We start from the raw sequence: 21,341 nt of genomic DNA, 5'->3' as shown, positions 1-21,341 counted from the left end.
CAAGAATAGTGCTAATCTCAAGTTTGAGAATAGTAACTAACTTAAATTTTGATTGAATTAGTAGAATAGTAAGCTAACCCACATAAGACAAACAAATAATAGTGGATTAGTAATATTATTAATTCATTCAAACATTGAATAGCTCAAAAGAATAATGCTATTCTCAGATTAGTGCTATTCTTGCTCCACCAAACACACCTAATGACTTCTTTGAAAAGCATCGCTATTCGACATATGGTGAGCCGTGATCTCCTCCTGGCAGGCTGCCGATGGGCTAAAATCTGCCAACTTTGCATAATATCTTAAATAACATATTTTATTTAATAACATACATAATTTTTTTTTTATCTTTTTCATATATTTTCAAACAAAAATCTCATAAAAAATAACATTTACAAATAATATTTTTAAATGATATAAAATGAAAATAAATAAAAAATTAATCAATCTAAAAATTCTTAAATAACATTTAAGAAATAAAAAAGATCATTTAGAAAGATGATATAATTTACATATGACGAGTACATATTTAAATAAATTTAGATTCTATACGTAAAAAAATGAGTAAAACTAGGGTGTTCTTAAGTTTATCTCTTGGTAAACTCAAGTCTAAAACTCATTGAATCGGTTTTAAACGACAAATTTGAACCGTTGAAACCCGCTTACCTTACGAGTGATGCGTCTACATGTAAACTTTTTTTGCATAGAGTCAAGTGATAAAAAAAGATTCAAAAAATGAATGCATTAAAATTAATTTATGAACCTTCTAACTTTTACCACTTGAGTTTATACTAAATTAATTCGAATGTTTAAAATTTTCACATGTAGACACATCGCTTATAAGGTAGGCGGGTTTCAACGTTCGGATTTTTTATTTAAACCCTAGGTCTACTCTAAAAAAATATCAAAAATATTCATAGAAACTAAAAAAAACAAATCATTTAATTAGACAACTAATATTTAATATGAAATTTCATCATTTAATTATTAATCGTTGGAGAATTAAGATATTTACGTGCTTAATATAACAATAGATATTAATAGCAGAAATAAATTACGTCACCACCCAAAACAAATATTGAAAGTCGGAAGCAGGCCTCGACACGCCTGTGCTAGACTACAAAAATAACAACACTTCTATATTTACGGGATAATAAAAAAAAAGAAAACAAAAATAACTTCAGAGGGGGATACATCTTAAAATAGGGTATTGGAAGGACATATTACGTGCTCTCTATTTAATATAACAGAAGTTATCGGAAAAATCGTCGAAAATTAACCAAGGAAAGAAAAAAAAGGGTTGTCTCTGTCACCGCCTTCCTTTGACACCAAGCGAAGCCTCGGTAGAAAAATCTCTCTCTCTCGCTCTCTCGCTCTCTCGCCCTTACCCCCCCTCCCTTTTCTCGCTTGACCTAGGTTATGATCCTCTCTTATCTTCTTTTAATTTTTTTCCTGACGTAATTTCATTGTACGAGGCATTTGAAAGGTAGATCCATGGCTTGACCTAATTCTTATCCTCTTTTCGATCCTCCGGATTTGATTGAACAGGATCTACCGAGTAATCCACAATCTTGACTTTTGGTCATAGTTGATTTCTATTGTAAAAATAGGCTCGATTTTAGGGCTAGAGAATTAGGGTTTGGGTTCATGATAAGTTTGTGCATTCTATTGCACAAATTAGGCTCCTAATTGTACCGACGTGTTTTTTTTTTAATTGTTCATTACATGACAGGAAATTTGTAATTGTTTCTTTTCACGACAGAAAATTTCATGGATGATGACTGTTCAGATGGATAACGCAATAGCTACTTCCCCCTCTCGTGAGCTTGCTCAAAGCTTATTCAAAAAGGTTAAAATTTTCTTTCTTTTTTGCCCAGCTGCTTTACTTCTAGGAAAGAACAAACCTCCTCTATTGGGAAAATCCTCTCGGACTAAGTAAATACTTCTGTTGTCAGAACAATGATATTAGGATATTGGTACTGTTGATTTGCTTGAATTTTTTGGAGTTATTAGTTTATTTTATTTCCTCTGTAGGACTTTAAATCTTATTTTCTTTGCACAAGGATGATAGGTTTAAACCTTTCCATATGAGCGAGTTCATGTGTCCTCCTAACCTAGAAAACATCATAATACCATATAGACCTTCCTGAATAAAAAAGAGTATGCACTTTTCTGAATGAACACATGTGCTTATACCGTAACAAAACACATGTCCTAACCTGCCATGCTTTCCACTGTTTCTTATAAAATGTATGTAGAGAGTTGAGTCGGTCTGTATTTTTCTTAGCAAAAATGGAAATGAGTGGGTGATATTTCTCATTCTTCACACAGTTGTACGATATTGACATGTATTTAGGAAATCCATTTTTTCATTGTCGCCAGCTGTATTCAAAGAATTGCTATCTGTTTCTGTGCAGAACCTTAAGCTGGAGGCTCGCCTGAAAAAGTTGGCTGAATCAAAAGTACCATCTGACCCCAACATATGGCTTGAGATCCGTGAGAATCTCGAGGGTATAATTCTGGCCGACCATGACTTCTCCCAGCAGAATGAGTGCGAGACTGCCTTGTGGCAGCTGCACTACCGCCGCATTGAGGAGTTCAGGTACCACATCAATTCAGGCACCACTTCTTCCTCCAATAATCCTAAGAACAACAACCAAACAAATCCTGATCGGCTGAGGAGAATCAGGGGAAGCTTCAAGGTGTTCCTTTCTGAGGCGACCGGTTTCTACCACGAGTTAATGTTGAAGATTCGCTCGAAGTATGGGTTGCCACTTAATGGTGACACTCTGGTTGTGAATGTTAACGATGAGAGCAAGGCAACTGAGATGAAGAAGGGGCTGATGTCTTGTAACAGATGTCTGATTTATCTGGGTGATTTGGCACGGTACAAGGGGTTGTATGGGGAAGGAGAGGTGGTGAGTCGCGAATTTGGTGCTGCTTCAAGTTACTATACGCAGGCATTAAATATGTGCCCTACCAGTGGAAATCCACACCATCAGGTATAAATTTGAAAATAGGTGCTTGATCCATAGCAGTCAGATCCTGCCTTTTCTTTTGTTTTGATTCTAAGGATATTCATCAAGGGCTCTAGAATTTTAAAATAACATCAACATGGAAAATGTAAAATATACCATGAATAATACTGAAGCATCAATTGTCCCCTGTATCAGATGTCTTCCATTTTAATTTCTTGTTAAATTGAAATAACTTTGAAAGTATTTCTCCAACATTGTTTCTCTTGTAATAATGATCGTGACAAGGGGGGACAGTTTGAACTTCGAGTATTAGTTTCTCAAAGAAGTAGATGATCTTTGTCGCACTTTTTGTTTGATGTGATAGTTGATGTTTGTAAGACAACATATAAAAAGTTTCTATTTTCATTTTTTTTTTCTTGTGTTTGTTGTGCAGCTGTATGCTGAATTATTAGAAAGTGATTGTTTCTTATGAATTTTTATTCCTTTTTCTTCAGCTGGGTATCCTTGCAACATATTCCCGCGATGAGTTATTGGTGGTCTATCGCTACTTTCGGAGCTTGGCAGTAGATTCTCCCTTCACTATGGCCAGAGAGAATCTTGTGATTGCATTTGATAAGGTTATCTCCCTCTTTTGAAATATTTAAATAATACTTTGGAAAAAACATTTATTCTTTCACCTTTTGAACTCAAAAATATTTCTCAAATCCCTACAAAACAACTGTTGTTAAAGAATGCAAATATCACCTATTCCTTCCTTGCCAGTTCTCTTTGAGAGCATCAAGCTTACCCTTCCTAAAATACTAGGGGTAGAGGTAAGCAGTGATAAGGAGTCTTTTGATTAAAATGAAGGAGTAGTAGTATTGGTTTTGTTGCTTTGTAGAAGTGCTTATTGTACTCTATATCTTCTAGGTGTATGCATATAGTTTTTGGAATCTGCATGAAGTTGCCTCTCTGTAAAACTTAACTTCCATCATGTGATGTGCATATAAATTTGGTTTTTAATATATGCTCATTTGCAGAATCGGCAGCATTACTCTTCTTTATCAACTAATAGTGGTACAAAAGCACCTTCAGCAAGAGCCCCACCAGCACGCCCAGGTGGCAAGGGTAAAGGGAGAGGAGACAGGACGTCTCCATTAAAAGAAGCCAAGAAAGAGCCTGTTTCTCCCAAAGAACCTGATATCAGCATACCTGAAATATTCAAGGCCTTTTGTGTTAAATTTGTTCGACTGAACGGCATTCTGTTCACAAAAACAAGGTTTGTTTTGTTTTGTATATTATTATTATCATTTTTTTCATTATGGGAAGAGAGAGTTTCATAAATTATTCTGACTTGCTTAACGACAGATTTTGTTTCTAATGTGTGTCGTGTTGTAGTTAGTATAGTAAGAGATTTGCAGATGGGCAGTGACAATGAAGTGCAGTAACTGAACTGTAATAGTGTAGAAGTAACAGTAACAGTAACAGTATTTAGGTCATCATAATAGTAATAAATATATAAGAATGAGAAAAAAACCAAATTTTTAAAAGAGAAAAATAAAAAGAACAATGCTTTGGGCATTTTCAATTATTTTAAGTCATGCCTTTTCTTTTTGACAGTTTGGAAACTTTTGAAGAGGTATTTTCTTCCCTGATGCGCGACTTTCAAGCCATTCTCTCTTCTGGTCCAGAGGAGGACCTTAATTTTGGTTCTGATTCTACTGAAAATGCCCTTCTAATATTACGCTTGGTTGCAATCCTAATATACACGGTGCACAATGTGAAGAGAGAATCAGAAGGAAAGTCCTATGCTGGAGTTGTGCAACGCAACTTACTTCTCCAAAATGCCTTCACAGCCTCGTTTGAATTAGTCGGTCAAATTCTAAGGCGATGCGCCGAAATCAAGGACACTGCCTCAAGCTTCTACCTCAGCGGGATCTTAGTCTACATTGAATGGCTTGCTTGTAACCCCGACATAGCTACTGGTTCTGACATGGATGAGAAACAAGCCAGCGCAAGGTCATTTTTTTGGAACCAGTTTGTATCTCTTCTGAACAGGCTGGTTCTCTCAGGTATGGCACCTGTTGAAACCAACAAAGACGTGAGTTGCTTCTTTGAAATGAGTGGGTATGATGAGACCGAAACAGGTAACCGGGTTGCGCTCTGGGAGGATTTTGAATTGAGAGGGTTTCTGCCTCTGGTCCCTGCACAAGTCATTTTGGATTTTTCAAGGAAGAGTGATGGGGGTATAAAGGAGAAAAAAGCACGTGTTGAGAGGATCTTTGCTGCTGGTCAGTCTTTGACAAATGTGGTCCAGATCGGCCCGATGAAGATCTATTTTGATCCTGGTCCTAAGAAGTTTGTCATCAGCAAGGACTCACCTGAGACTGAAGCTCCTGTAGTTACTGGGTTACAACCCAATGGAATTCATCACTTTAGTGAAAACCCGTCAGAACAAGAGTTATATGTGGAAGGAGAGGAAGATGAAGTGATAGTCTTTCAGCCTAATACCTTTATTGAGAAGCCGCCACCTCCTTCCACTTCCATAACAAACTCTGGTGTTGATTTCATTCAGCATAGCTCGGTGTCTAATTGGGATGGCACCAGTATTGTCCCCTTCTCAGCTTCTTTAAACGGGCCACCTCAGATGCCAGCTATTTCTGATGCTGGTTCGGATCTTCAAAATGTGACAATGGATCTGCCTCCCTATGCCAGTTCCAGCAATTGGTTGGCTGAAAAAGAAGCCTTTTTATCCACCGGACTGAAGGAGTTGAGCGTTGCTGAGAATGGGTCTTTAGAGCAACGGTTAGTTGGGGGTGGCATAGGTGTGATTCCACCGGTTTCTTTTCCATCTCATGTTCCAGCTCCAGTAGGTTTGAACAATCACAACCTAGTGACAGGTGTGACTTCTGAGGGCTTTAGACACCAACTAGCACCACCATATTTTCCTCCCGCTCCAGCTGTTAGTGCCAGTATGGCGTTCCCAGACCATCTCCTCCAATCAGAAGCTGCATCAACTATCATGCAATCTGTGCTAGCAGGTGTGAAATCTGACAGCTTTGTGCACCAACTACCTCCTCCATCTCAATTTCCTTCCCCTCCAACTTTCAGTGATAAAACAGCACTGCCAGATCATCTCCTCACATCAACAGCTGCACAGGCTATCATGCCATCTGTACTTGATTTTAATGTCATCAACTCTGATGGGATGACCAACAGGTTTATGGAGAAACAGCTTGTGGCATCAAAGAAGAATCCTGTCAGCCGTCCTGTCAGGCACATGGGCCCACCTCCTGGATTTGGGGCTCCGGTGACCATGAAACAGCAGAATGAAAATATTCCCTCAATGGTCAGAAAGGATCAGTCATTCTACCCTCAAACTGACGACTATGGATGGTTAGATGGTTACCAGGCATCAGCAAACCATAACATCACGAACCATGTGGGATACAACAACTTTGGTACTGCGGTTACTGGTGAGATGGTTGGTACAAGTTTTGGTTTTGCTGCTCCTGTTACTCAGGTGTCAGGTGCATCGGCCATACCGGCCAATGGCAACACCAAATGGCATGATTTTCAGCTTTTTGAGCCGACAAATCTGCATAATAATGAGCATCAGGTGCCGCTACAAGGAGGAACTCAGCTAGGACTTCAGGCAGAACAGCATACAGCTCAGTCTCTCTGGTCAGGCCGGTATTTCGTGTGAGAACTCTCAGTTCTTACCAGCATGGTTGCAGGTAAATCCAGAACTCATGATCCAAAAAAAAAAAATGGTAGTACCGCCTTTGCTATTGGGTACTTTCATGTGCCTTGTTTTCCAAGTCTTTAATAACAAATTGGTGAATAACTCTTGTCTTCTAAAACCTAATCCCAAAAAAGTAAATTGAATAACAAGAATGAGTAAATAAGTAAAATAAGAAAAAAAGCATGTGGTAGCAATTTCATTATACATTTTTTAGGTTCAAGAAGCATGTCGAGCATTTTTGTTGAATCTTTTGTTTTAATGCAAACTGTTTTACTGCCTTTTCAGATGTTGTTGAGAATCAGTTGCAGTAATTGGCCTCAGGCTTGATTTGATGCGTATGGAATTATGGCGCACCACACTTCCAACCTTATTGTTAAGTTTCTTTTGGAGGAGAAATGATTTTTGGTAATTCCAAGCATTGCTGTTTGCTGCCCTTGGGTTTGGTGAGTTATTATCTTCTGTCTTGTTGACTAATGTCACAAAATGCATCTTATTGACAATAGTTCTTGATTCTGTTATTAACTAACCTTGTTTTTTTTTTTTGCCTATTCAGGTTGTTCCTGATTTAAACGTATCTGAGGGATGGAGGATCTAATGGTAAGAAATAAAAGGATCTGGTAAGTCTTGGGAGTAACTGCTCAGTTGTTGTCTTCTAGGGTTTACATGCAGAATCTTAAATATCTCTATACTTTGTGGTTCGTTGGGATGTCAAATCGGTGATATTGTGTCTTTGTCTCTCAGTTTATTGGTACTATAGGTTTTAAGAAAAGGGTTTGTGCTTGTGTGGGTTATGTGCTGCTGGAAAGGTTGAAGCCTTGGAAGTTCCTTGGTGGCACTGCCAAGTATCTTGCGTCAATAAATTGGATAAAGCATGTGTGAAATTCCATATGGAGTTTTGTCTTAGGAAAAGGGACATCCACTATTAGGATTTCCTTGTTTTGGTAATGGATAAGAGCAATGAACTTTTGTGTTGTGTACCCTATCAGTATTTAACACTGGTCGTCTAATAATATTTGTATGAGTGGACACTCAAGTTGTGTAAAATTATGTATGCAAGTATTATTCCTTTCTCTTGTTTATAATATTTTGTTCATTTCATGTTGCCCCCCCCAACACACACACACACACTTGTTTTGGGATATACCAGATTGTCTGGCAGATAACTTGGATTTTGCCGTCAGGCTTTTCTGTTGCAAAACCAAGCATGGAGTTCTACTGGAAAAATAAGTGTTTTCTTTTCAAAAATTACAACTTGATGAAATTGTCTCGTGAAGTCTTAGTAGGCTTGATTTGGGTACTGAGGCTTAAAACAGGACAAGCCGACGAGGTTGTCACCTGTTTTTTGCCTCAGAAAATAAAATACTCATTGGAAAAAAGAGGGTCAACTAAATTTGCGTCTTTAAGTTTTTAATCCTGATTTCAGTTTGTTATCTAAAGTTGTTTTTGTGAGTTGTTGTCGTTGTCGTTTTTTTTTTTTTTTTTTTTATAAAAGGCATACGGAGTGTCCGTTTCATATATGAAACCAAAGTTGTAACTGTCAGACTACTGTTCTTTCCCACCGTATATAGTAGAATTAAACACAGATGAAGCAAAAACCGAAAGCTCGACGCTTAATAGTCAACCAAAACACAGTTATAGAAAAGGAACTACTGCTAAGCCACTTAAACTGGGACTTAGGTATACTGATATACAAAAAGGAGTTCGATGTTTCTTCATATCATCATTTGTTTTTGTGAGCTTTCAATAATTAAATTACAGAGACGAGAAAATATAGAAGTACATTAGTCAAAATTGTAGCTCTTGTAGGGATATGTACAAGTGTACCATAACTTATTATAATTTTATTTGCCCAGCATCCACATCAGTGAATGTATTGTTTGCTGACATTTAGCGATCTTTCAGGTAAAGCATGAATTCCTCCCTATGACGGTTCTTTTTATATTTTTAAATATCCCCAGCCTTAGGGTTCCTGATGCTAACTTGTGACGTCTTTCTAACAGTTTGTACATTTACCATGCTAGTTACCAAGTTATTTATTTTTATTAGAGCGTTTAACAGTTTCCTCACTCACATTACCCAGATCCGTCTTTCTAGCGGTTTTACGATTTAGGGTCTGATCGGAACGACGCCAAAATCTCTCAAACGGGAAATAGAAATGGAATTCTTGTCAGGTTTGTGATCGGAAGACAAAAGCAAGATAAAAGACTTCAGTCGGCGTGATTTGGAGATGCCAAAATCGTGAGAAGAAATCACGCCAAAAAGGTAGAGATTTGACGAGAAACAATTTTGTAACTGTGAAAATACGTTATTACCCTCATTATCTCTCTTTTGACTTCCTCCCGTTCATCTTCTCCATCAAGTTCGTTCCTGAAGATCCTTTCTCAGACAAGCCCTAGGAGAAGCAGAAGTCTAGCAAATTGAGACCTATATAATTTATTTTTTTCTCTCCACAACACCTGGAGTCTAGTGAATTGCACCAATTTAGCTCTCTTTGATCTTGATAGCTACAAATGGCGTAATAATTTTCTTTAATTTTGCTATGAACTACCATCCCATCTCCAATTTTATTTCCTTGCTTTAGCCGACCTAGTGGCATTAATTGTAAATTAAGTGTATTGTTAGGTTCTTTTATAACTCTCCTACATTGAATTCTTTCATTTTATTTGCACTTTTCGATCAGCAAAGTTCAATTTCGAATGAAGTATTTTCTATTGAATTGAATTCTAATCTTGTTAATTTTTATTCCGATCAGACCCTTAGAGTAACTATATCGGATTTAAAAAATGAAAAAAAATGCGTTGTTTTCACGCCTCATGCGGAAACTCATGCGCTTTATTTGTGTCTTCGCGATGTCCTTGCTAACACGAACGTTTATACTATTATAGCAAGTGTTTATAGTTTATACTACTAGTAAAAAAAAAATAGAGTATGAAAGACAGGAGAGAAGAATATTTTTTCCTTTTTAAATTGCAAGCGTGTTAATTACTATTGACGAATATCTTTTAACTCAGAATAATATGAAAAAAAGAAAGAGAAAAAACTTTACTGAAGATGAATAGAGCAACTTGGTGTTTTCCGCATTGATCCTCCCAATATATGGGTCCTATCCCCATATGTACCAGAAGGTGCAATAGAGAAAGAACGATTCTGATTTAATTCCAATCAGATCAAAAGACTTTGGTGTTTATTTAGAAATAAGGGTCCGCTTTAAGATTCATATCAGAGTTGAAAGAACGGTCCGATTTTCTCTATTGCACCTATCTGACGGGATACAGATTCCCAATATATTGGGATTTGGGAGTAATTGTGACAATTTCAAATCCTTGAGGAATTTATGCCACTTGACAATACTAGAGGTGTAAACGGAGCAAATTCGGAGCTAATAATACTAATATCAAATTCATATCCATATTCCAATGAGCGGATATGAATATGGATAGTAAATGGATATTAAAATGTAAAATTAAATTCACGTTAAACGGATACAAATACAGAGCAGATAATCTACGAATACATATTCGAATAATTGTCGGATAATTAAAGTAATATGACAACATATATTAACTTTAGGAATAATAACATATAAAATTTTAGACTTCAAAGAAAAATCTTTCTTAAGAATAGAGTATAATGAACCGTTTGATTTTAATCAAATGTTATTAGAATGACACACAATTGAAGTCCTTCCTATGTCAAAAGTCAAAAGTTGAAGGTACCGTGTGAATTGGGAGGTAATATCCAAATTCGGATTCGGAAATTATCCGATACGGATCTTGTTCGGATTTGGAGCGGATTTATCCATATCTATTTTTCAGCCCTAAAATGCACACCCTTCAAAATATAATAAATTCAAGAAATTTAGTAAAATCTACCACAGGGAGCTAATTAGCATGTTTGTTTGTTTTAGTATTTTATTTGTAGAACCACAGAGGGAACAAGATTTAGTTACATACGTATAACCAATTTAAAGAAGTGGGAAAATATGTAAATTTTGTACTACAATCGGAAAAACGAATGTCTGCATTTGACTGTGTACTAAGCGTGTGTGTGAGAGAGAGATGGGACTTAAATACATAATTTTAAAAGAGGTTAAATTATCAATTTAACTTCTAATCATATTAACCTGTAATTTTTAATGGAAAATTCAGAAACGAGCGTATTAACAAAATGAGTGAATTTAGATGAGAAAATAATTAATTTTCAAATTTTAATGGACAAATATCGAATTGGAGAGTTATGATTGGCATATCTAAATTTCTCTAAACAGAATTACATGCCTTTCCAAAAAATAAAATAAATGCACGATAAAGGGTAGTGCTAACAGAGGATCAAGTAGGTCCTATTTAAAAAGCTTTAAAAATTAATAAACTAAGCATCGACCAAACCTTTACAATAATCAGGCAGCTCAAGCTTCTACATTTCCAGCCATTTTCAGGAACTCTATTTCTAACAGCAAGTAATATTATACAAAAGCAGTTCATTAGAGGGGCTGGATTACATCAAACATAAATTCATCCAACTTATCCCAAGAAAAGGCAAATCTACTTGCGTGCTCTCTTCTTTGTTGGTGTAACTGGTTCCTTTGAAGCTGCTTTCTTCTTTTTCCCGGTGTCATCATCTTTGGATTTCTTGGGCTTCTTCTTAGCACCTCTGAAGGAATCATTGTCTTTATCTGAATTTGAGTTATCCTCGGATTCCTTTTCCTTATCAGTATCAGACTTGCTTTTGCGGGATTTAGATGGAGCAACCTTACTGGAGCTTGATAACTTCTGCAACTCCGGGACAAAAGCTGTAGTCTAAAAAGAGGGGTAGACAAATAAAAAATTTAGCTAGTGTTGGTATTCTTAAGCAAAAAGGTAATCTAGATTTTCAGTACTGTTGTAGAGGTGCAAAATATTTTTAGGGAGTTCTCATATTATATTAAACATGATTTTGGACTGAAATTTTCAATTGACTCCGGGATATTCAGTATGCAGAACATCTATTTTTCTTTTCTTTTCCTCCTTTTTTTTAAAACTTCAGGGCCCGAGGTGGGTGATAGTTACTTACTCTGCCACCAGCTGTAATGAAATCAATTTTCCTTCCTGCAAAGAATAATTTTGCGAGGTTTATAATTCACACAATATGCTGCAACATAGATTGATAATCTTCTGTATGTTTTACAAACATTGGTGGTGTTATGTGTCATTGTGTTGTGTCTTATTCAAATGTTAAAATCTAATGTCTTTGTGTAGTGGTCAGGTTGTAGCATCTGTTATATGTCATTGTGTTGTATCGTATTCAAATGTAAAATCCAACATCTTTATATAGTGGTCAGGGGTTGTAGCAGACTGTATGATGTGACAAATGACAATAGTGAACTATGATTCATATTTTATAACCAAGAAAGCCCATATGACACTAATATCCAAATCTCAAGTTAAGAGACATACCTTCAACAAAAGCCCTCCCAGGTTTCTGTTCGCGGTACCTAACAATCCATCCATCTGGATATTGACTGCTATCTGCTCCAACTGCTATTGCCTTCTCAATGATCTGTAAAATAATTCTTTATCAATTGCAAGATAAAATAACTTGTCATATTATTTTTAGTGGAAGACAAACTGCCAAACAATTAATGGATGGTAACAGTTATGTATGGCTGACCTCCTTGATGCATTTAAGGAGTGTTTGGCAATTCTCTTTTGACAGGTCGGAAGCCTTTTCCATCGGGTGAATTCTTGCCTATAACAGACATGTCAGATACTTGATCCTAATTTAAAGAAAGAACTACTCATAGAATCATCAAACAACCAGCATTAGCAAATAATATACAAAGTGTAACTCAGAATCTGTAGACGCCTTGACACATTTTGTAGCAAAAATGCAATAATAAACTCTAGAAAGAAGTAAAAACAAATTATCTCTCTTTGCAGTTAAAAGAGAACTAAAACTTGAAAAGAGCAAAACAGAGCAACCTGATAAAGAACTTCATCTGCTATCCAGTTGCCAATCCCAGATATAAAGCTCTGTATTACATAAAGAAGTAAGAATTTGAAAATCAATTATAATATCTAAATGTCTTCAAGTGTAGGATGATAGCATAATAAGGCTATTATGAACCTAAAAAGTATTGATGGCTAAAAAAACGATCATAAATGTCAAAAGTATCAGAAATAACTTATATAGATATACAAATTACCTGATCAAGTAAGAGAGCTTTTATTGGAGCCTTCTTCTTTCTTAGAGCATTAGCAAACTCATCAACCTTCATAGGCTCAGTTAAAGCATCTGGACCTAGCTCAGATATAGGGGGCATAGCCTCTGGCTGAAAATATAAGAATTAAAAAATAAATAAATAAAAGCAATAGCACTCGATAAACAATCAAGGAGAGATAAAAAAAAAACAAATAAAGAATGAAGTATCAAAAAGCAAGGAACAAATTATAAATTATCAGATAATTGTTGAATGAATGTAGTAGGGATAGATTATATTGACAACAAAGTTTGTTAGTTAAGAACCAAACAATTTTCAAAACAAAAAAAAGAAGAAGTAAAATTACAGATATCTTCTCTATGGTTAAGATAGTTAATGTATCAAATTTGGTGCCAATTAAAAAACCGATTGGTTATCCACAAAGTAGTCTGACCTATTATTAATGGTTCAGTTTTATCGACACTTGACCAGTGATCAAACAATTCTCACTTTGCACTAAATTTGATACACAACCTATCTATACTATATAACATATTTACAATTTTTTATTTATTTTTAGTTTTAATTACCATTTTGTTGGTTGTCATGCCAAATAAATATGTAGAGAAGAGAGATTTACATCATGAACCAAGCGAACTTTTGCAAAGCGCCTCTTATCTGTGAAAGAAACTTCTAAGCCATCATCCAGCTGCAAAAGATATACACTATTGAACTATATGCCACCGTCTGACCCAAAATTACACAATTTAGTCATCTGAAGTATCTAAATTTCAAAATTGAAAATGCATGAACCAAAAAGAAGGAGAAAGCAACATATGTAAAGCTACTTTTTTGACAATAAAAGGATCATACTTGTGCATAAACTTTGGAGTATTTAGATGGCCATTCTTCATCTGTGGTGTTAACAGCAGACCTATAATCAACGCCAGAGTTTTCTTAGGAAAAAAAAAGGCCGTGTAAGAAAAAACATAACATAAAAAAGTAATTATTGGTTACCTTTTGTATTTAGCAGTCTCAACACCTTTGATGTAAATAGCACCAGCCATCCCTGCAACATTAAGCATGAGACAAATACTCATCCTCAATTTATTGTCTTGTGCCTATTTTTTACTGTGCCTAAAATTTAGCTATATGTGCTTTTGGTGTCACTTATGTTCACATTTGTCTTCTTGTTACTCTTCTTGATGTCCTACCATGCACCATTCAGACAAACATATATACCAGACTTTTGTTACCTTGGTTTTCATTTCAAAGGGCTTATATTATACTCATTTTTATTATGTTAAATTAACTGAAAATATGGTGCAAACCACACCTCATGTTAATTATTTTACATATTTACAAGCTAAAGCTAACACTCAATATTTTTAATATTTGTAATTGAAAGTTTAACACATGACATTAATTGCAAATAGCAACAAGTCAAATAAAAAAAATTGCAAATAGCAACAGGTGCCGGAACCAAGTCAAAAATATAGCCACAAAATGCTAGTTGTTAAAATAAGAACTGCAGCGGTAATATTTTCTAATGCACAAAATAATGGGTCTAGTTAAAGATAATATCTCTTCAGTCTATGATCTGCATGCAGACATGCAGTAACAGCAAAAGGCAATAACAAAAATGGTATGGTGACGACTCCCATGCTTCTTGCCTTCAGGATAATGCGTGACAATTCTAACAAGTATACATTATATTTTTGGGTTTCTTAGGGGGTAGGGCACTGAATTTTCCCTTTTTCATAGATTAGCTCTGCTTGATGAATGAATTTCAGAAGTTCACCACTGATCATTTGGGTTTTGAGTGATATTGAAGAGGAAGGAGGCTACTGATTCAGAGCCAGAGGTTTTCAAGTCTCAACTTCATACCCATGCTTAAAATTGACAAATCAAATTTCTCATTTTAAGAAGAGTTACAAATGCAGAATCTAAGTTATGTAGAGATTATAAAATTTAGCTTTCCCTATACTTACACTAGATAATTAACTACATGCATAAAAAATACAAGGGCTAAAAAGAAGCTAACCAAACTGGAATGTGGGGAAAGGAGGGGAGTCGAGGCGGAGCCAGAGGTTCTTGCCCTTGCGCAGAGCGGCGAGGATGGTCTTTCCGACGAGAGCACACTGGAGATCGGAGGGGGAGACGCCATCGATGACCTTGGGGTCATCGTTCACGGAGCACTTGACGATCCTCTTCCCCAAACAGTGCTCTTCCAGGGCCAGCCGCGCCACCTCTACCTCCGGCAGCTCAGGCATTGCTTTCTCCTCCCTTGGTAGCCCTTCGTCACTCTCTTTAACTCTTTTCCTCTCTGGCGGAGAACGGAGAGCGAAAGGAAGGGGTTTGTCTCGCGATTCCCGAATTATACCCGTTTAATTCTCTAATTCTCTGGGGGTGATGCCAACCGAACACCCAATTATTTGGTTGACCGAATTTTGACCGAATTAAAACCGAATAATTTCCGAATTTTACGAACTTTTTCCGGATTTTACGAATTATTCACAAATTTTTCCAAGAACAAGTATATTTTTTATTTTTTATTTTTTTGCTCCCTTGCAGGACTGAGATTTCTGATTCGAATAATTCCGAATCATTCCCGAATTATACCCGAATCACAAATTTTTGATCTCGCCGAACCGAACCCGAATAATTCATTTGTCACTATGCTCGCGACTTGCGTCAAATGTTAGAAGGTGGGTTTTAGCAAAGACCGTACCGGACCGGTATTCGCTTTTAGAAACCGGGTCGAACCGTTTCAACTCATTAAATTTATCAAATAATTTTTTTAAGGATAAATTTCGTCCGAGATCACTATACTTTGCTATTTGTCATAAATTAATCACTCAACTTTAATTTGTCTCTCATTTGTCATTAAACTATATGTTTGTTCCAAGAGGAGGGTTCAAATGCCTCCATTTTTTGTGCCTCCATCATGCCTCCATTTTTAAAAACTTAAATAACTCAAAATTTAAAACTTAAACGTCAAAATAAAACCGTTAGATATAATCTATGTTATTTTCTCTATGTGCCCATAAAAAATTATCACATTTTGATTTTGCTTTTATATGAATAAATAAGTTGAAAAATCAACGTCTAGAAATTATCCACATTTGTATACATTTTTACAAGCTCAAGATGACAATCAAAACAAAGTTGAAATGCCATAATTTTGTACATGTGCATAGATAAAATGATATAGTTCATATCCAACGGTTTTATTTTTAATTTTAAGATTTAAATTTTGAGTTATTAAAGTTTTTAAAAATAGAGGCACAATGGAGACACAAAAAATGGAGGCATTTGAACCCTCCTCTTGTTCCAATTAGATTATTCCGTCACTTTTTTCATTCAAAAAGTTAACGAAATATGACGTGGCAGTCAAACTCATCTTATGTGATAACTTAGGTGCATTTTTTTGGAGACATGAAATAGTTCCATGGACCAACCCTTCCCGAAATTTTTATTAATAGGAAATATAATAAAAAAATATCCAGATTAGAGAACACTTTTGATTTTTTTCGAGATATAGGGAAAACGTTTTGATTTATCACGGCCTCTGGCCGTTATGACTTATCACGGCCAAGATTAGCACTAATTACCGCACTTATTAAAAAAAAAAAAAAAAAAAAAAATTTCATGGCCGTGATTGATAATCACGGTCAGCAATGCCATATTAAAATGGACAAACTCAGATCTCATTCTACACGGTCAGATATTGCACTGGATTTGAATTCTGGCCGTGATTATCAATCACGGCCAGGAACTCTTTTTTTTTTTTTTTTTAATAAGTGCGGTAATTAGTGTTAATCCTGGCCGTGATAAGTCATAACGTTTTCCCTATATCTCGAAAAAAATCAAAAGTGTTCTCTAATCTGAATATTTTTTTATTATATTTCCTATTAATAAAAATTTCGGCCAACCCTTCTCTCTCTTACCTTTTCCTCTCCAGCATCTTTAACATTTTATTTCTACTTCCCTTCGTTTTTTTCTTTTCTTCCAGAAAACTCAGTACTCAACTCTTTCTTTTAGCAAATGCCGCCCCAGCATTGCTCCATTTTCGCTTACCTTCTCAATTTCGCTCCACCTTCAGCTTCATCTCAATCTCAGTTTCTTCCTTGTTGATTATTGCATAATTTTAAATAGTTCAAGCTTAAGTTGATTACTTTCTATATTGGAAAAATTATCCTTGCTTCTCATATGATTGTTAACACTAAATGTATCAGAAAACAACTAAATGACATTGCTCTGACATTGTCCTGATATTGGGAAAGCAACTAAATGTTGTTATGAGCACTGGTACCAGTAGGTACCATTCTCCTATTTGTAATTGCATTAAAAAAGCAACTTCCAGAAAAAAAAAGAGAAAAAAAAATTGGGCTGCAATTATGAAAAACCAATTTAGTATCAAATAACTCAGATTGTGCAAAGATACTCGTCAAACACTTAATTTAAACATTAGAGAAATAAAAGTTAACAAGACATCTAATTCACATTTACACAAATTTATTGATCATATTTCTCAATAAGAGAGAAGTCTAACCCCCAGCTACAAGTAGCTTGCAATAAACTTTCATATTATTTTCAAGTTTTTTTTATATAACCCTATAAGAATTATCAACGCTCAAGAAAAGAAATTACAATCTCAACAAAATTTCTATATATTTACGATCAAGAGTTGAGTACTGGATTTTATGGAAGAAAAGGGAAAAAAAAAAAAACAAACAAAGGGAAGTAGAAATAAAATGTGAAGGTGCTAGAAAGGAAAAAAGCAAGCGAGAGAGAAGGGTTGGTAATGGAATTATTTCATATCTCAAAAAAATTGTACCTAAGTTATCACATAAGATGAGTTGAACTGCCACATCAAATTTTGTTAACATTTGGATGGAAAAAGTGATAGAGTGATCTAATTGGAACAAATACAAAGTTCAATGGCTAGTGATGAGCAAATTAAAATTGAGTGACCAATTCGTGACAAATAGCAAAGTTTAGTGACCTCCGCTGAAATTTACCCTTTTTTAACTTAGTTCTACAATAACATGATATTATATTTATTTTTTCTTAATACATAAGCAATTTACATATGTAAGTAATACATTTATTTAATGAAAAAATAAATTTAAAAATTAAGTTTTTTCAAATACTAATAACATATTATTTGAAATAAATAAAAATTTTCAACATAAAATAACTATATTCAGTTTAGTTTATGATAACAACTTAGTTTTGTAAATTAACATATTGTACTAATTGAAAAAAATAATATTAGTAAGTAAGAAAAATATATAATATATAAATAACAAAAAAATTAATCAATTTCAAAGTAAGTAAAAAAAACTTATATTAAAAATATGGAAGTGTCTAATTGTCCACAGCTTGTTGTCCACAGTTTGTCCACATAAAAATTGTCATTTGACTTGCGCTAATCCTGTAAAATTACTAATTCAATGCTGTAACTTATATAACAAATCTTATAAGAAAAACACTTTAAATTTCTAACATTCACCGGTCTTTGTGTACTTGCAACTTGCACAACTTGCCAAACTAACTATACTTGATGTAGGATCACTTGATGTACTTCCCTAACTTGCAGTTAATGACAGTTTTAAAATCTTCTAGAACATTTTAAAATTGAACCACTTCTCAAACTTGCAGTTTTTTCAAAATAGTCCCGGAAATTATACAAAATTATTTTTTTTTAATCAAAATTTTCTTTTTCAAAACTAATTTTTTTTTTTTTTAAATTCATAATTTTTTTTCTTCAATTATTAATATTTATATATGCATATATATCCTATAAATTAAAACTACATATACTGTAAAACATAAAGATGCAAACTATAGAAGTTCAATACTGTAAAATTTTTAAATGTAAACTATAAAACTAACAGATGCAAACTATAAAACTGTAAATCTGAAACCTAAAACACTATAAAACTTAGATAAACACACTGCAAAATTCAATACTATAAATTTAAAAGATGTACACAGTAAAACTAACAGATGCAAACTATAAATCATCAATACATCAAATATTCATAATCATAGTGTTAAACATTAGTAACTGTTCACAAGATGAATACTGTAAAAATTAACAGGGTGAATATTGTAAAATGACAAGATCAATACTCCATATCACCTCTCTATTATCTCTTTCCTCCAGATTTTCACAAGATGAATACTGTAAATTCACAAGATGAATACTGTAAAATTAACAGGGGGAATACTGTAAAATTAACATATCAATACTCTATATCCACTCTCTATCATATCTTTCCTCCAAATTTCCACAATATGAATACTGTAAAATTACAAGATGAATACTGTAAAATTAACCGGAGAAATACTGTAAAATTAACAGATCAATACTCCATATCGCCCCTCTATCATCTCTTTCCTCCAGATTTCCATAAGATGAATACTGTAAAATCACAAGATGAATACTGTAAAATTAACCGGGAAAATACTATAAAATTAATAAATCAAATAAATTCATCATTGCAAAGGAAAAATGAATGAGAGAATGTAAATACAAAAAAAAACAATTACAACATAACATTTCAATGTGTGATATCATGTAAAACGTGACATATATCTTGTAATTCAAATATATATGTACTTTAAAAAAAATAGAAAAATACAAAATCAAACAAAATTACAACAATCCAATGAAATTCAAAAAAAAATTATGTTAAAATGCTAGATCTGTTACTGCATAAAATGAAAACTACAAATTCAACAGAAAAATTTACTAGATTGGAATTCCGTTGTCTTCTATCTGATCGAGATCCACTCCTGAAGGTTTCGTCGCGATCATGTTTAAAAAACGAGATCGAGAGTAATCTAAAAAAAAATCGTCATTGCAAAGGAAAATTGAATGAGAGAAGAAAAATACAAAAAAAAACAAAAAATACAATTTCGTTTGAATGATAGTCAGTACCGATGAAATGGCGACTAGGAAATCTTGAATCTTCACTTGAGACGAAAGAGGAAGGAAAATCACGCTTGAATCTTCCCTCGAGACGAAAAAGGAAGAAAATCGAGGAGCAGATCTGATCGGAAATGGAAGATTCGGAAATGAAATTCCAAAAAAGAAGGTTATGTGTTGTTTAAATAGAAGAAGACGAGACCCGTTAGAAGGTAGGACCGTCGGAAGTTAAACGACAGTTGAACCTGGGATTTGATAAAGCTGTGGACAGTCAGTGGACCAAGAACATTTCTCTAAAAATATATGGTGTATCTAAGCACAAATAAAACTACAATGCATGATTTATAGAACTTATTATCACATACTATCACTGAAAAACAAAATATATGTGAAATTAAATATTCACTGGAATAAACGAAAATAAAGGGGAATAAACAGTAAAATGGACGATTAATCGGAAAAAAACGGCCGATTAATCGTTTTCACCCGTAGACATGCATCCGTTAAGTGGATTCGTAACGGTTTAACCGCCGTTAACGATTAAACGGCCATTTAATCGACCGTTAAGGCCGTTTTTTACAACACTAGTTGTGACTAAAGGATGTATGCTTTGAGATTCGTGCCAAGTGAAATGAATGGTTCGGATTACTACTTGCACCTCAGTTACCTAGGGTGATACCGCATGCTCTGATATAGTCCAGCACGGATCCATATCCTCCCAGGTACCTGACTCAACACAATTGAAACGAACAACTCAGATTTACTCTCAGCCGGTGCTTGCTTAAGATGGTGCAGGAGACAGTATTACTTGTGCTTTGATTCGTGCCAAGTTAGAATGAACAATTTTGAACCATCCAATTCAATTGTACTCAGTCCGGTAGCACTAGGACTGTGAATTCAGTCCAGCATTTCAGCTTCCAACTAGAATGGTAAAATCTTGGATATCGTGGGTTCTGAACTTCTGGTCAATTTTTGTTCCCATCGTTTTGATTTCACAATGAACCGATCTCAACCCGTAGAAAACTGGAAACACGTACGTATCATTTCATTGAGTGGCATTAGGACTGGCAAAAAAGCGCTCGTGGCCTGCTTGGTATTCGTCCGTGGCTCGATCGGTAACAGCTCGTTCGTTAGTGGATCGAGTTAAAATTAGCTCGCTCGCTATATACTCGAGTCAGAATTAATGAGTTTGAGTTTGGCCTAGCTCGGCACGAGCCAGCTCAGTCGTTAACGAGCTATTTAATATACATAGTTTAATCGGATCCGTTCACTTCAGATTAGAGATATTATGGTCTATGGATATTATAGCCCGTGTTATGACAATTGCACTTTGGATTGTGTTTAAGTTGATTGGTAATTTTGTATGGAATATGTGTGAATTAATTATAACAATTAAGTTAATTTGTATGAATTTGTTTGGTTTGGTATGCATGAATTTATTCTGTGAATATATTTGTATGAATTTAGAATTTTGATATATTTGTATGTATGAATTTAGTTGTAAAGTTAATTTATAGTAGTTGA

General features: G+C 34.7%; 2 protein-coding genes across 6 annotated transcripts; one reads left to right on the top strand and one right to left on the bottom strand.

The window, feature by feature from the left end:
• The first annotated feature begins 1,261 nt into the window (after positions 1 to 1,261).
• SMG7 (Telomerase activating protein Est1) lies at positions 1,262 to 7,781 on the top strand. Of its 3 annotated transcripts, none has more exons than XM_078314790.1 (8): positions 1,262 to 1,416; positions 1,763 to 1,849; positions 2,418 to 3,002; positions 3,473 to 3,595; positions 3,998 to 4,236; positions 4,578 to 6,694; positions 6,988 to 7,145; positions 7,256 to 7,781. In XM_078314790.1, exons 2-6 carry the CDS (start codon positions 1,775 to 1,777, stop codon positions 6,661 to 6,663), a joined length of 3,108 nt encoding a protein of 1,035 aa, XP_078170916.1. In that variant the 5' UTR covers positions 1,262 to 1,416; positions 1,763 to 1,774; the 3' UTR covers positions 6,664 to 6,694; positions 6,988 to 7,145; positions 7,256 to 7,781. The 3 variants fall into 3 exon arrangements, with proteins under 3 accessions (XP_078170916.1, XP_078170917.1, XP_078170915.1); XM_078314791.1 differs by having other exon boundaries at positions 1,268 to 1,416; positions 1,733 to 1,849; XM_078314789.1 differs by lacking the exon at positions 1,262 to 1,416 and adding an exon at positions 1,437 to 1,486.
• Positions 7,782 to 11,037: 3,256 nt separating this feature from the next.
• MMH-1 (MUTM homolog-1) lies at positions 11,038 to 15,250 on the bottom strand. Of its 3 annotated transcripts, XM_078315542.1 has the most exons (10): positions 14,922 to 15,250; positions 13,895 to 13,946; positions 13,751 to 13,811; positions 13,518 to 13,586; positions 12,884 to 13,009; positions 12,660 to 12,710; positions 12,349 to 12,426; positions 12,135 to 12,237; positions 11,752 to 11,786; positions 11,038 to 11,498 (listed from the first exon to the last, which is right to left on the bottom strand). In XM_078315542.1, exons 1-10 carry the CDS (start codon positions 15,148 to 15,150, stop codon positions 11,244 to 11,246), a joined length of 1,059 nt encoding a protein of 352 aa, XP_078171668.1. In that variant the 5' UTR covers positions 15,151 to 15,250; the 3' UTR covers positions 11,038 to 11,243. The 3 variants fall into 3 exon arrangements, with proteins under 3 accessions (XP_078171668.1, XP_078171669.1, XP_078171670.1); XM_078315543.1 differs by lacking the exon at positions 12,349 to 12,426; XM_078315544.1 differs by lacking the exon at positions 11,752 to 11,786 and having other exon boundaries at positions 11,408 to 11,498.
• Positions 15,251 to 21,341: the final 6,091 nt, after the last annotated feature.

The sequence above is a fragment of the Carex rostrata genome, chromosome 14 (genome assembly GCF_964058835.1).
Source record: "Carex rostrata chromosome 14, lpCarRost1.2, whole genome shotgun sequence".
Lineage (NCBI taxonomy): Eukaryota > Viridiplantae > Streptophyta > Magnoliopsida > Poales > Cyperaceae > Carex > Carex rostrata.
This window is presented reverse-complemented; position numbering and strand designations above follow the sequence as displayed.

What these genes read in the sequence shown, in the direction of transcription:
- SMG7 (XM_078314790.1), top strand. Translation starts at nt 1,775, where the DNA reads ATGATGACTGTTCAGATGGATAACGCAATAGCTACTTCCCCCTCTCGT. An exon ending in CTCAAAGCTTATTCAAAAAG is followed by an intron (nt 1,850 to 2,417) that starts GTTAAAATTTTC and finishes GTTTCTGTGCAG; the next exon opens with AACCTTAAGCTGGAGGCTCG. An exon ending in GTGGAAATCCACACCATCAG is followed by an intron (nt 3,003 to 3,472) that starts GTATAAATTTGA and finishes CTTTTTCTTCAG; the next exon opens with CTGGGTATCCTTGCAACATA.
- MMH-1 (XM_078315542.1), bottom strand. Translation starts at nt 15,150, where the DNA reads ATGCCTGAGCTGCCGGAGGTAGAGGTGGCGCGGCTGGCCCTGGAAGAG. An exon ending in GAGACTGCTAAATACAAAAG is followed by an intron (nt 13,812 to 13,894) that starts GTAACCAATAAT and finishes CGTTGATTATAG; the next exon opens with GTCTGCTGTTAACACCACAG. An exon ending in TGGGAGGGCTTTTGTTGAAG is followed by an intron (nt 11,787 to 12,134) that starts GTATGTCTCTTA and finishes TATTCTTTGCAG; the next exon opens with GAAGGAAAATTGATTTCATT.